Source organism: Symphodus melops (genome assembly GCF_947650265.1).
Source record: "Symphodus melops genome assembly, contig: scaffold_411, whole genome shotgun sequence".
Classification (NCBI taxonomy): Eukaryota; Metazoa; Chordata; class Actinopteri; order Labriformes; family Labridae; genus Symphodus; species Symphodus melops.
The window spans coordinates 5,001-19,282 of NW_027636763.1; the positions used below are offsets into that span (position 1 = coordinate 5,001).

A 14,282-nucleotide genomic window follows, 5' to 3' on the forward strand; every position below is an offset into this window, starting at 1 on the left:
CCAGCAAGTGTGTGTGTGTGTGTGTGTGTGTGAAAAGGCCCAATGTTAGGGACAAGTTATTCACTGATAACGCGATAAGTGAGCCAGCCCACGTGATCAGTCATGATGTTCTAATGAGAGTCACGCCGGAAGTTGATGAGTGAGCTTCGGTTGTGACGTCATAACTTAACAGAAGCTGTTTGTGCCTTTAAATGAAAGTGTGAGTATCCATCTCATATTATTTATTAATGTTGATGTCGTTTGGTTAATATGAATGAACGTCAGAGCCGGCGTGCTCGCGGTATGATCAGTCACGTTAATGATAGCTGACTGCATGCGCGCCAATTTACGACCCTCACGTGACTCTGCGCGTCCGCGTGAGACGCGTCATGTCGAGTTAAAAGCTTAATGTTCCTCTATACATTTATTACTCAGTGTTAAGACAGAAAGTGTTTAGTTATATAATTAAATATTGTTACTCGGGACGCTAATTCGGCAACCGGATGTAGCAGAATGCCGGGAGGTTTCAAAATAAAAGCGTCCTGCTCGTTTTGGCAGATAAAGGATTTATATAACAGGAAATGCTCTATCAAGTTGTTAGCAGTAACTTAACAGGACTAAAATGTTTGAGGTGTGTGTGTGTGTGTGTGTGTGTGTGTGTGTGTGTGTGTGTGTGTGTGTGTGTGTGTGTGTGTGATGAGACGCAGTGAAATAAATGAAGACACCCGTCTTCTAAAATAGTTTTTTTATTGAACTTCACATCAGCACATCGACTTCCACGGGGACGTTTGTTTGGAGTTTTAATAAAAAGTGCATCGACATGTTCATCAGTTTATCATCACAAATATTTTCCCTCCACGTGAAAAAAAAAACAAAAAACGCACCAACTCAGCAGATTCATGGAAACAACTTTAAGACGCAGAACCAAACTATTTGAAAAGCCGCGTTCACTCCTCGTCTCGTCGTCTACGCTCACGCTTTGGAGAGCGAGCAGCTGTGACGGCGAGCGAGCGACGGGCGAGCGCCGCCGTGGCGACAGTGAAAACACCGACGAGTCAGATGAGACAAAAACCTGCGAACATCACGAGTCAACAAGTAAACAAATAAAAGGCCAAAAGAGCGCGTGGACATCCAGTCTATAAAATATTCTGTGTATACAAATATAAATACAAACAGGAAATCAAAGGATCCGTGCGGCGTCGTGATGATGTCACTGTACGTTCATCGTTTCACCCGCTCGCCACGAGTCGACCGCCTGCATCTGTGTTCAAAACTCTCCTTCAGTCTCTCCTTCTCCTGCTTCCTGTTTCCTGCTTCCTGTTTCCTTCACTCCTTCCTGTTTCCTGTTTCCTTCACTCCTTCCTGCTTCCTGTTTCCTGTTTCCTTCACTCTCCTGCTTCCTGTTTCCTGTTTCCTTCACTCCTTCCTGTTTCCTGTTTCCTTCACTCTCCTCCTGCTTCACTCCATCTTGGACATCTCAAACTTCGTCGTCATGGTTTCCTGCAACAGAAAACAAACAGTCAGTACCAGAGACAGACACGTGCACGTGGCGCCGCGTGCACGGCGTGCAGGGTTGGCGTGACTGATCTGAAATATGAAGAACGGTTTGGACGGGCTGCCTCGGAGGATTGAAAGTTTTTGGCGCCTTTCGTCCTCGTCGATCCTGAAAGGCGACCTGCAGGACGAAGCAGGAAGTGAGTGTCCACGCTCTGTGATCATCAGTGGACGTGACGCCTCGCCCGCTCCTCGCTCAGCGGGTCGACCTCGTTAGGATGATTCCTTTTGTTGCAGACACGACGGACGGCACGCGGGCGAGCGAGCGGCAGACGAGATCACAGCTGACGTGAAGACGCCAATTTGTCCGCTCGTGCTCTCGACGGAAGCTGAACGCCGACTTCAAGAGGTCGGCGAGTTCTTCTGTCCTCCACCTTGTTTAAAACTACAGATGTCCATATATGGAGATGCACATCTGGACGGGACTCGTCCTCGCCGTGAGTCGACCCGCTGCAGCGGCGTGTCAGACCTGGAGGCCGTTTGTGTGAAGTGTTGCATCAAACAGGAAGTACGGCGGTATTCACAACGCCACGTTAGCTCCAGGTTCCTGTCACGTGACAGGACGTTTATTTGTATTCACGTGAAGCTGGAGGGGCGTGTTCCTGCAGGGGCCGACGCTTGGCGAGGGGCGTGTTCCTGCAGGGGCCGACGCTTGGCGAGGGGCGTGTTCCTGCAGGGGCCGACGCTTGGCGAGGGGCGTGTTCCTGCAGGGGCCGACGCTTGGCGAGGGGCGTGTTCCTGCAGGGGCCGACGCTTGGCGAGGGGCGTGTTCCTGCAGGGGCCGACGCTTGGCGTGTGGCGTGTTCCTGCAGGGGGCGGCGCTTGGCGTGTGGCGTGCGGCGTTTCCTCCCCTCCACTGTAATAATCAGATTTGTAATGTTTGGGAGTAAACTTCGCTCCTTTGAGCTCCTTTGAGCTCTTTTGAGCGACCTTCACAGAAACGGCGTGAAGGTCAGTCCGGTCTTTAATCTGGATTGTGATGTGTGCAGCTTACGGACGGCGTGCGCTCAGAGGCTCTCTGCTGATTGGTCGATCCCAGATGAGAGTGTGAATCATTTAGAAAATGTTCGCCGGAGGTCACGACGAGACATCAAATCAATGATCCACGCCGTCTTCTCACGCCATCACACTGATCACCATGACAACAGAGAGCAGGATCAACAACAGAGTGATGGGAGAGACGGCATGCTGCCCCCTGCTGCTCACACACGGAACTACACCCTGCTCTAATAAACAAAACAAGGTGACCTACCTCATCCGAGTCCAGCAGGGGGGGCAAGGCTCTGTGAGCGAGCGAGAGGGGGGAGAGAGAGAGAGGGAGGGGGGGGGAAGAGAGGGAGAGGGGGAGTGAGCGAGCGAGAGAGACAGAGAGAGAGTGAGCGAGCGAGAGAGAGAGGGAGAGAGAGAGAGGGAGAGAGAGTGAGCGAGCGAGAGAGAGAGGGAGAGAGACAGAGAGAGTGAGCGAGCGAGAGAGAGAGAGGGAGAGTGAGCGAGCGAGAGAGAGAGAGAGAGAGAGAGAGGGAGAGTGAGCGAGCGAGGGAGAGAGAGAGAGATCATGGTATTAAATGAATAATTTGATGCGTATCGTAAACATGATGAAGATGATGATGATGAAGATGACGTACACGTCAGCCATGGAGGTCGGGATGTTCTCTTCGACCCACTTCAGATCTTCATCCTGTAAAAACAAACAGACATGAACGAGCAGCAGGTGTTTAACGTCTCCAGGGTAACGGCAGGAAGACGCCGCCGCCGCCGCCACTCACCACTTTGTTGGCTTTGGCCGCCCCGTTGGTCTCGTTCTTCATCCCTCTCATCTTCATCCCCTCTGAAGACAGAACCCAGAGTTACCATGACGACCACCGGACTGACTCGCTCGCCCGGCCTCTGAGCGACTCGCTCGCTCAGAGGCCGGGCGAGCGAGTGACTAAAACTCTGAAAGACGATTTGACTCAGAAAGTGACAAAGTGACACATAAAGGAAGGAAGGAGGCGGCTAGGCAGGAAGGAAAGGAGATAAGGGAAGGAAAGGAAAGGAGATAAAGGAAGGAAAGGAGATAAAGGAAGGAAAGGAGATAAAGGGAAGGAAAGGAGATAAGGGAAGGAAAGGAGATAAAGGAAGGAAAGGAGATAAAGGGAAGGAAAGGAGATAAGGAAAGGAGATAAAGGAAGGAAAGGAGATAAGGGAAGGAAAGGAGATAAAGGGAAGGAAAGGAGATAAAGGGAAGGAAAGGAGATAAAGGAAGGAAAGGAGATAAAGGGAAGGAAAGGAGATAAGGAAAGGAGATAAGGGAAGGAAAGGAGATAAGGGAAGGAAAGGAAAGGAGATAAAGGAAGGAAAGGAGATAAAGGAAGGAAAGGAGATAAGGGAAGGAAAGGAGATAAAGGAAGGAAAGGAGATAAAGGAAGGAAAGGAGATAAAGGAAGGAAAGGAGATAAGGGAAGGAAAGGAGATAAAGGGAAGGAAAGGAGATAAAGGAAGGAAAGGAGATAAAGGGAAGGAAAGGAGATAAGGAAAGGAGATAAGGGAAGGAAAGGAGATAAAGGGAAGGAAAGGAGATAAGGGAAGGAAAGGAGATAAAGGGAAGGAAAGGAGATAAAGGGAAGGAAAGGAGATAAGGGAAGGAAAGGAGATAAAGGAAGGAAAGGAGATAAGGGAAGGAAAGGAGATAAAGGGAAGGAAAGGAGATAAAGGGAAGGAAAGGAGATAAGGGAAGGAAAGGAGATAAGGGAAGGAAAGGAGATAAAGGAAGGAAAGGAGATAAAGGAAGGAAAGGAGATAAAGGGAAGGAAAGGAGATAAGGAAAGGAGATAAGGGAAGGAAAGGAGATAAAGGGAAGGAAAGGAGATAAGGAAAGGAGATAAGGGAAGGAAAGGAGATAAAGGAAGGAAAGGAGATAAAGGAAGGAAAGGAGATAAAGGGAAGGAAAGGAGATAAAAGGAAAGGAGATAAGGGAAGGAAAGGAGATAAAGGAAGGAAAGGAGATAAGGGAAGGAAAGGAGATAAAAGGAAAGGAGATAAGGGAAGGAAAGGAGATAAAGGAAGGAAAGGAGATAAAGGAAGGAAAGGAGATAAGGGAAGGAAAGGAGATAAGGAAAGGAGATAAGGGAAGGAAAGGAGATAAAGGAAGGAAAGGAGATAAAAGGAAAGGAGATAAGGGAAGGAAAGGAGATAAAAGGAAAGGAGATAAGGGAAGGAAAGGAGATAAGGAAAGGAGATAAGGGAAGGAAAGGAGATAAGGGAAGGAAAGGAGATAAGGAAAGGAGATAAGGGAAGGAAAGGAGATAAAGGAAGGAAAGGAGATAAGGGAAGGAAAGGAGATAAGGGAAGGAAAGGAGATAAGGGAAGGAAAGGAGATAAAGGAAGGAAAGGAGATAAGGGAAGGAAAGGAGGAAGGACGAGAGTATAAAGGTGTTTCTGACCGAAGGCCTCGTTCATCATTGGCTCCTTCTCCTCCTCCTCGCTCTCCTCATCCAGCAGAGGACTGAAAGCATACCTGAGAGAGAGAGAGGGCGAGCGAGAGAGAGAGAGAGTAAACTTTACTGTCCAGTAAAAAGAAACAAACAGGCCGGTCCTGCCTTCTCCTCTACCTCTGGTTATTGGCCGACGGTCGCCATAGGAACATGATGACCAGCAGCATGATGGAGAACAGGAAGCGCCAGAAGGCGTCGTCTATCCACAGCTCCCTCCAGTCCTGCAGAGAGAGAGAGAGAGAGAGAGAGAGAGAGAGAGAGAGAGAGACGTTTTAAGTGACCGCCATGTCTTCCACTCTCGCTCGCCCACTCGTCTACTCACAGACTGACAGCTGGACATCCTGAACGTCCTCGTGGTCCAGATGATGAAGATGACCGACGCTGAAAGAAGAGCAGCAGGTGTTAGAAACGATGGCGATGGCGAGGTGGAGGTCAGCTGACGGTGAGGACGCCGCGGGTGTTTCTCACCGATGACGGCGAAGATGAGCGTGTTGGTGAAGTGTCTGTAGAGAGAGAGCTTCACCACGTTCCTCCTCAGGCGCAGCAGCTTCATCGTCTGGACCAGACTCACGAAGATGTGACCACGACGACACGTCAAGGAAACAATCAAAACATGACACCTTCATTTTACACACGTTTCTAACCTTTGACCCCGGGGACGCGCGGCGTCTCTCGACTAAACACAACAGAGCAGGAAACAGAGAAACGAGAAGAAGAGCCTGCAGGCTAAAAAGGGGAAAAAGGTGCAGTAGCGGATATCCACCAGCAGAGGGTAGAGTCGAGCACAGCCAGAGGAATAGCAGCCAGCAGAACGACATCGTCTTCAGCCTGCAGGGGGGGGGAGAGAGAGGGGGGGGGGGGGGGGGAGAGAGGACGAGAGAGGGGGGGGGGGGGGGGGAGAGAGGACGAGAGAGGGGGGGGGGGGGGGAGAGAGGACGAGAGAGGGGGGGGAGAGGACGAGAGAGAGAGGGGGAGAGAGAGAGGGGGGGAGAGAGAGGAGGAGAGAGAGAGGAGGAGAGAGAGAGGGGGGGGGAGAGAGAGGGGGGGGGGGAGAGAGAGAGAGAGAGAGAGAGAGGGGGAGAGAGAGAGGGGGGGGAGAGAGAGGAGGAGAGAGAGAGGAGGAGAGAGAGAGGGGGGGGGGGAGAGAGAGAGGGGGGGGGGGGAGAGAGAGAGAGAGAGGGGGAGAGGACGAGAGAGAGAGAGAGAGAGAGAGGGAGGAGGACGAGAGAGAGAGGAAGAGAGAGGGGGAGAGAGAGAGAGGGGGAGAGGACGAGAGAGAGAGGGGCGGGAGCGATGACTCGGAGCGATGGAAAACAGAAAAATTTAAAGGTTTAAAAAGAGTTCATGAAGAGTCCTGGAGTCACACGCCGCTGATAATGAGTCTGTGATCAAAGTACCAGGATGTGAGATCGCCCTCTAGTGGCAGCAGGTACGACCTCTTCAGGTGTGTGTGTGTGTGTGTGTGTGTGTGTGTGTGTGTGTGTGTGTGTGTGTGTGTGTGTGTGTGTGTGTGTGTGTGTGTGTGTGTGTGTGTGTGTGTGTGTGTGTGTGTGTGTGTGTACATTTAAAGGATATCCACCAGAAAATACAGGAGTCAATGAAGGCGAGCACAATCTCAGTAAATCTAGTGGTGCTGGCATCACCGCCATCCTGCAGCGAGAAACAGGTTACACACACACACACACACACACACACACACACACACACACACACACACACACACACACACACACACACACACACACACACACACACACACACACACACACACACACACACACACGGTGTGACCTACGTCGTTGACTCGGAGGATCCCCTCCACGATGGAGAAGATCAGGTAGAGCAGCCCGACGCCGACGACTCTGTGCAGCAAGGCGCCGAGTCGAGGTCTGAAAACGACAGGGAGAGAAAAGCGTGATGAGACCGCTCGCCACGTTCACCGGGGGGCGGAGTCACGATGCCCGACAGACTGAAGAGACTCACTTGACGATGCCGTATCCCAGACTGGCGATGATGACCAGCACTCGGGCCAGAGTCCTCTTCACCGCCGAGAGCACCTCGGCGAACACCACGGCGCCGTGAACTGCAGCAGGACACACGACACTTTAGAGCCGAGCCGAGGTCACGACAGACCGCCCGCCCGCCGCCCGCCCCCCCGGCGTCTGCACCTACCCGACAGGCCGTCGTATCGGATGCTCTGAAACTCGCCGTAGTAAACGGCCTTCTCCAGCATGCCGAGGAAGATGACGCCTCCGATCCAGAACTGGATCCTGAGCAGGTCCCTCCAGTAGCACGCCGACAGGACCAACCAGAGCACGGCGAGCAGCACGTACACGATGCACATCACCATGTAGAACTACACACACACACACACACAGTAAACACAGTGTGTGTGTGTGTGTGTGTGTGTGTGTGTGTGTGTGTGTGTGTGTGTGTGTGTGTGTGTGTGTGTCCTTACCACCATCAGAGGCCATTCAGTGGCTGATATGAAGTCATGAGGACCCTTCATGCTGACCTGGACTGAACACACAGAAAAGTTCAGATCAAACGTGTGTGTGTGTGTGTGTGTGTGTGTGTGTGTGTGTGTGTGTGTGTGTGTGTGTGTGTGTGTGTGTGTGTGTGTGTGTGTGTGTGTGTGTGTGTGCGCCCGTGTGTGTGTGTGTCTCTTACTCTGGACACTCCACGGCGCCGGGGGATTAGCGCTCTTGGTGTCTTTGATTTCTGCGACGCTCAGGATGAACATGTACGGCCCGTCCTCCCAGCTCTCAGCGACCACGTCCAGGTGAGGCGAAGTGGCGCCCTGATCGGCGGCCTTAGCGGCGCCTTGAGCGGCGCCCTTAGAGGCTCCCTGAGCGGCGCCCTTAGAGGCTCCCTGAGCGGCGGCCTTAGAGGCTCCCTGAGCGGCGGCCTGAGCGAACACAGAACACAATGTTTTATTTTTCTGCGTCTGAAAACCGACCAGCAGGGGGCGTGCCCCGACCTTGTGTCAGCCAATCACGTCACACTCTTTCTGACTCCGCCCTCTCCTCGAGGATCGACCTACTGACCTCTTTGGAAGGAGCCGCAGGTTTCCCGCTCTCTGAAGCTTCTTCTTCCTTCTTCACTGCAGCCGGCTGAGGGACAGAGCGAGGACAAGCATCTGATTGGTCCTTTAAGTCTGTGATGTCACAGCTCTGCCTACTCTACATGAATGTTCTACTTCCTGTTTCTGCTCCGTGAGGAGTGTGCACACCTTTGGTGGAGGAACATCCACCTGCCTCCTCCTCCGCCTGTCCTCGACGTGAGGCTTCGCTGTGATTGGCTGGAAGACAAACAAGACGTTTTAACAGCGAGCTCTTCATGACGCGTTTCCTGCGAGCTGATTGGTTAACGAGAGAGAAGCGGACGTCACCTGATCCTGCGGCAGCTCCTTCAGACGAGTTCTCAACGGCAACACATCCAGATGGAACTGTGAGGAGAACACACACACACACACACACACACAGTCAGTAAACACAGTGTGTGTGTGTGTGTGTGTGTGTGTGTGTGTGTGTGTGTGTGCGTGTGTGTGTGTGTTACCGTGTCGGGGCTCATGTGTTGCTTGCAGCTGATTGGAGGATATTGGTGAAACATGTAGTACCCGTTCCCTCCTTTCAGTTTCACGTCGGCTGTGTTGAAGTAATACGGCGCCGCCTTCGACTGAAGCGGGAAGAATGACATCATTATGACATCATTATGACATCATCACAGAGATCACAGGAAGTCACCAACGAGGAAGAGGAAGACGAGGAAAGAGTCTTACGTCCAGACTGAAGACTTCGTTGTAGCAGTGAGAGTTCCTCAGGTACCAGGACACATCGAGCTGGACCGGAGACGACGAGTTACAGGTCTCTGATACCACTGGAGACACGGAGACACACACACACACACACACACACACACACACACACACACACACACACACACACACACACACACACACACACACACACACACACACACACACCTCTGTAACTTCTCGTCTGATTGGATGTCAGAATGATAATAAAGGTTATTATGGACAGTTACAGTGTGTGTGTGTGTGTGTGTGTGTGTGTGTGTGTGTGTGTGTGTGTGTGTGTGTGTGTCCTCACGCTTCAGGTGGATGTTGCTGTTGTTGAACAGAGTTTTAGTGAAGATGAAGAGGCTCGGCTTCTTCAGGGTTTCCTGAAACAAACAAAGATGACGTCACGCGATGTTTACGTTCGTCAGGATCGGTCGAGATCTTCACTTTTAAATAATCAATGACTCTTCACTCTGAAAAGACCGGAAGTAGAGCGAGTGTCATCCAATCACACGCCGAAGCAGCGGGAGCAACTCGGGGGTTCAGTGTGTTCTGTCAGGACACAGCTGAGAATTGAACCCTCAACCGTTTGGCAGCATGTGAGCATCCTGTGAGACAGGAGTGACGGAGAGGCCATAACAAACTTCCTGTTTAACTGTAAAGAACCAATTAAAGAGGGGGCAGTTTGTTTGCGGCAGCGCAGTTTGTTTGCGGCAGCGCAGTTTGTTTGCGGCAGCGCAGTTTTCGTAAAAGTCCGCTGAATCAGCAGAAACGCTTGTAACCTTTCAGTTTCATCTACAACGTGTTTGACTCATCACTGATTTATCGCACGAGGAGGAAACTCACGCTGTCTATGTTCACGGTCCATTTCCCGGGCTCGGACAGGGCACACACCGGCCCGTTCAGACCCGCCAGCAGCACCAGGAGCACCGCCAAAGACCAGACACCCGGACCGGACCGGCAGGGACCCGCGGAGCTCGCCATCTGAGCCAGGACGACAAACTCACGACCACAACAACACAGCAAGCTGGACACTTCCGGGTTCCGGCTGACGTACGAGGAGGAAGAAGGTTGATGCGTTCAGGAGCTGTAGGAAGTTTAGAAATCGGAGGAATAAAATTGTAAATTATACGCGACACTAGTGATGATGGGAAGAAGAAGAAGCTTCAGTCACTTTAAAAAAAAAACAGAAAAGACTCTTAAAATGCAAAAACAACAATAACATTTATTACGTAGAGCCTTATATGTATTTACATTCGGTTCAAACAAGTCCACATACATTTTTTTTTTAAATGCACATATTATCTTGAAAGTTTAGTAAATCCGTACTTTTATTTTTATGCTTTTATGTTTTTGTATATATTTTAAAAATCAACGCCAGGCCAGGAAAAGGGGCGGAGCCTTAACTTGGGGAAAGCTTTTATTGTTTTCTGTGTAATCTGTCACATGTTATTTAGTATTTATTCAATATTTGACGGTTGTGTTTTTTTTCTCTGATATTTGGTTGTCATGGCAACCCCTTACATCGTCGCAGTTTTAGTTTAGTGCTTTTCTTGTGTTGTCAATAAAGACAAAAAATTAAATATATATAACAATAAAAACGTGGTAAGGCGTTGAGCTGTAGAAATACTTTTGTACATATTTGGTGTTGTTCCATCTAAATGTCCGAGTTTCCTTGCGTCCCCCTGAACGCACCACACTGTGTGTTCTCCTGTCGGTGGACTTTAGGACCCGCAGGCCCTCTCTCTCGAGTGTGTGTTTGTTTGGGTGTGTAGTATGTGGTTGTGTGTGTGTGTTGGGCGGGGTTCATGATGCATTGAAAAAGAACTTGGGTCTGAGTTGCTCAACTGGTTTTGTGGAGTCTGGCAGAGGGAGCGCCATCCAGCCTCAGTATCAGACCCATTCTGTCTCTCTCTCTGTGTGTGTCAGTGTGTCTTCACTTCTCCCTGTGAGTGTCTCCTCTCTCCACAGAAGCTAAACTTCAGGTAAGTTCAGCACACACCTTTTATAACATCGTGTTTATAAAGCTTTTTTACGCAGGTCTGAGATGCGTTCAGGGCCGTATGTTGCTGTGTGGTTGGTGGGCTGTAACTGGACACTATATAGATCATGTGTAGGTGTCGGGTTTTGTATATCATCCAGTCGTTGTCTGCAGAGGTGGATCAGGACAGAAATCATCCCGTCGGGCTTTGACGAAACTTTGTCTGGACTCAAAAACAAACTAGGAGTGGCTCTTTAAGAGGTGTCAGTGTTTACTGCTTCATGACACCGTCAGCTGGAGAGTGTTTCATAATCTATAACCAGGTACAGATCTGCATATATATATATATATATATATATATATATATATATATATATATAATACCAATGTTGAACTGATGCAGCCCTCAAAATTTAAAGGTCACACATGAGTCTCTAGTCTGTCTCCAAACCCCCCAATGATGAGAAAAGTCCATCCTCTCCGTCTTCTGCCTGCTCAAACAGGCTGTTTGGAGATGTTCCCTTCATGACATCACAAAGGGCAGTAGCCCCTCCCCCAGGTGGGTGACACTCCCACAGCTAGGTGTTTGTTCTGCCCTCTGAGTCTGCCTTCTCACCGTAAACAATAGGACAAGGAGCCAGAAAGCAGCGAGTACACCCGAGCCCTTCCAGAGAGGGGGCGTGGTCAGACACAGCTCATTTACATATTTAAAGCTACAGACACAGAAACAGCCCGTGTAACAATGATTGCGCCCTGATGTCTGCTTGAGTAACGTTTGTAACTTTTTGTTTCACTCAGACGACAACATGGCATTTCTGGCAAAGAGTCTTCTCAGGGGCATCATCAAGGCCGCCTGGTGAGTACAGCTAACAGTTTCCCTTTACTTCCAGTCTTTGTGCTAAGCTAGGCTAACATTAGTGTTTGTGTTTCCCCTTAAACAGCGACATCGACCCCGCACAGTTCTTCCCTTCACCTGCTGTAAGTACCAAACGCCCGGACACATTAGCACAGCGTTGATTATTTCAGTAAAATGGACCCTGCAGCAGTACGTTATATTAAAGAGTTGTCTATTATAACATCGGACGATCTTATTGGCTGGTTAAAGTCTTAAAGACTCCAGTGTGTCAGAGCCCTTTAAACTGTGAAATAAAGTTTGAACCTCTTCTGTGAGCAAACAGTCAGGCTGAGGAATATGTGATCTAACAGGAGCTCTTTGTGTGTGTGTGTGTGTGTCTGTGTGTGTGTGTGTGTGTGTGTGTGTGTGTGTGCAGCCTGAACCTCGCAGACCTCTGAACTTCGCCGAGTCTCACGAGAACGATGAGGAGAAGCAGTTTCGTCGGGTTTTCCAACAGCTGGCCGGAGATGTGAGTCCCACGTTTATTCACGTTTGTCCTCCTGTTGTGTCCCCCCCCCCCCCACACACACACATACACACACACACATGCACACACACACACACACGCCCCTCTGTTCGCCAGCTATGAGAGCAGCCAGTGAGCAGAGACTCACGCTCGTGTTTGGCTCCTCGTCCTCTGAGCTCCAAAACAAAGTCACACCGCTTTTTCACTGTGTCCGTTTCCATGGAAACAGACTTCTAACAACAGTGCGTGTGTGTGTGTGTGTGTGTGTGTGTGTGTGTGTGTGTGTGTGTGTGTGTGTGTTTATGCTCCAGGAGTCGATTGAAACATTCACGCAGACGGTTAAAACTTTTCAAACATCTGCAGCTGGTTTCCGATGTGACCGCAGTCCTCGCTCAGTAACCACGGCGACGCCGCTCTCTCTCTAATCTCAGGTTTATGGGGCGTCCAAACCCGTCTGTTTACAGGATCTAGTCCAGGACTGGTCCAGAACAAAGACTTTAATTTACAGGCGTCTTTCAAACACTTGGTCGCCTGCAGCGCTGCACCCGGGTGGAGCAGAGGCGTCTCTCTGCTCATAAATCAAGCGTCCCCTCCCAAAGCCACGGTGGCGTCTGATGATTAGAACGCCATCATGTTTATTTGGGGGGGGGGGGGGGGATGAATGTTCTCCTCTGATTTGAAGCATCAGAGGAGATTTGAATGTCTCAGTGTCTTCTTGTCTGTCGTCTGCTCACCTGATCCCTCGCCGCTCGCCACACCTGTCTGCCTGCTGTCGGCTGCATTCCAAACTCCACCCTCCTCCGCCCTTTCCTCTGTCCTCTCTGCGCTCACCGTTGGTCTCGTTCGACATCAGGCCCGACGGGTTCGGTGGCCTCCCGAAGATCTTCCTTCACACCTCTCCTTAAAAACTCACGAGCCGAGTCTGCCAACGACCAATCAAAACGCTCGACTGACGTCCGAAGCCAGTCACTTCCTGTTCCTGAAACAGCAGGAACAGGAAGTGTGTAGTGAGTCTCCTCTCACATGCTGTGGAGTTATTATCATGTGTCCCCTTTAAGACACAGACACACAGAGGAGACGCCATGGACAGAGTCCTGACAGACACACGGACGGGTCTAAAGTCATGATGGGGGGGGGGGGGGGGGGGGGGGGGGGGGGGGGGTGAGAGGGAGAGGGAAGGGGGGGTCTGTCAGGTCTGAAGATGGTAGAATCTAAACACTGATGGAGAAGAATCTCCCTTTGAATCCGAAAGTCAGGAAGGAAATGAGACAGAGAGAGAGAGAGGGGAGAGAGGAAGAGACTGAGAGAGAGCGAGGGGGCGAGAGAGAGAGGGGGGAGAGAGAGAGGGGGAGAGGGAGGAAGAGACTGAGAGAGAGAGAGAGAGAGAAAGGGGAGAGAGAGAGAGAGAGAGGAAGAGAGAGAGAGGTTTTCTCGCTGCATTCCTGCCATTGTCTGGCAGGGAGGATCATGCCTTGTGTAAGTTGTACTCTGTGTGTGTGTGTGTGTGTGTGTGTGTGTGTGTGTGTGTGTGTGTGAGAGTCATCAGAGGGGTGTGAACACAAGTTAGACCAGATCTGAGTCGACTGACAGTGTTTGAGGACGATGATGATGATGATGATGATGATGATGATGATGATGATGATGAAGGTTTCTGTAGTAAAATTAAGACCCGCCCACTTGGCTGGAGCGCGGCCAGGTTTCCTCTCTGGAAGCTTCCTGTGGTTGATGTGTCAGAGCTGCGTGCCCGCTTTGAAAACAACAACCCCGATGTGGAGGATCTCTAAAACAGAAAAGGGGCGGGGCCTGACGCTTTGCACCGCCGCCTGATTCGTCCATCGTGTCACCTGAAACACCTTTTAAAATCTGTTTATTGGAGAGAGCGCTGAAGAGAGACAGGAAGTGTTGGGAGGAGGGGGGGCGGATTCAAACCCACAACTGCTGCCATGATGTCTGTTTCCTCTGTGTGTAAGAACCAACCAGAGACTGTGACTCAGGGGGCGGGGCTTCCCACCTAATGTGTGTGTGTGTGTGTGTGTGTGTGTGTTGACAGGACATGGAGGTGAGCCCCAATGAGCTGATGAACATCCTCAACAAAATCATTTCCAAACGTGAGTTTACTGTTTTTAAACTTT

At 50.6% G+C, this 14,282-nt stretch overlaps 2 protein-coding genes across 10 annotated transcripts; one reads left to right on the forward strand and one right to left on the reverse strand.

Moving 5' to 3' along the window:
* Positions 1 to 707: 707 nt before the first annotated feature.
* LOC306819081 (transmembrane protein 87A) lies at positions 708 to 9,815 on the reverse strand. Of its 9 annotated transcripts, none has more exons than XR_013778484.1 (22): positions 9,655 to 9,815; positions 9,119 to 9,191; positions 8,788 to 8,885; positions 8,565 to 8,684; positions 8,398 to 8,454; positions 8,239 to 8,307; positions 8,054 to 8,119; positions 7,677 to 7,914; positions 7,465 to 7,526; positions 7,179 to 7,362; positions 6,990 to 7,089; positions 6,802 to 6,895; positions 6,580 to 6,656; positions 5,475 to 5,581; positions 5,329 to 5,387; positions 5,124 to 5,227; positions 4,956 to 5,029; positions 3,300 to 3,361; positions 3,159 to 3,211; positions 2,786 to 2,816; positions 1,369 to 1,479; positions 708 to 1,303 (listed from the first exon to the last, which is right to left on the reverse strand). XR_013778484.1 is itself a non-coding variant. In XM_079372825.1 (22 exons), the coding sequence occupies exons 1-21, from the start codon at positions 9,790 to 9,792 to the stop codon at positions 1,438 to 1,440; spliced, it is 1,908 nt and encodes a 635-aa protein (XP_079228951.1). In that variant the 5' UTR covers positions 9,793 to 9,815; the 3' UTR covers positions 708 to 1,375; positions 1,426 to 1,437. The 9 variants fall into 9 exon arrangements, 8 of the variants coding, with proteins under 8 accessions (XP_079228951.1, XP_079228957.1, XP_079228956.1 ...); XM_079372825.1 differs by having other exon boundaries at positions 708 to 1,375; positions 1,426 to 1,479; XM_079372831.1 differs by having other exon boundaries at positions 708 to 1,479; positions 7,677 to 7,842.
* On the forward strand, positions 9,800 to 14,276 carry LOC306819083 (calpain small subunit 1-like; the record flags this gene model as incomplete). Its single annotated transcript, XM_079372832.1, has 6 exons — positions 9,800 to 9,878; positions 10,738 to 10,793; positions 11,588 to 11,645; positions 11,731 to 11,767; positions 12,061 to 12,153; positions 14,201 to 14,276. Coding segments are annotated over exons 3-6 (256 nt in total), but the record flags the coding sequence as incomplete, so codon positions are not given.
* Between the last annotated feature and the right edge of the window lie 6 nt (positions 14,277 to 14,282).

Coding starts and splice junctions, on each gene's coding strand:
- LOC306819081 (XM_079372825.1), bottom strand. CDS start 9,792: ATGGCGAGCTCCGCGGGTCCCTGCCGGTCCGGTCCGGGTGTCTGGTCT. Junction 5,388..5,474: donor GCTCATCTTCGCCGTCATCG/GTGAGAAACACC, acceptor CTCTTCTTTCAG/CGTCGGTCATCTTCATCATC. Junction 3,362..4,955: donor AATGATGAACGAGGCCTTCG/GTCAGAAACACC, acceptor TTCTGTCTTCAG/AGGGGATGAAGATGAGAGGG.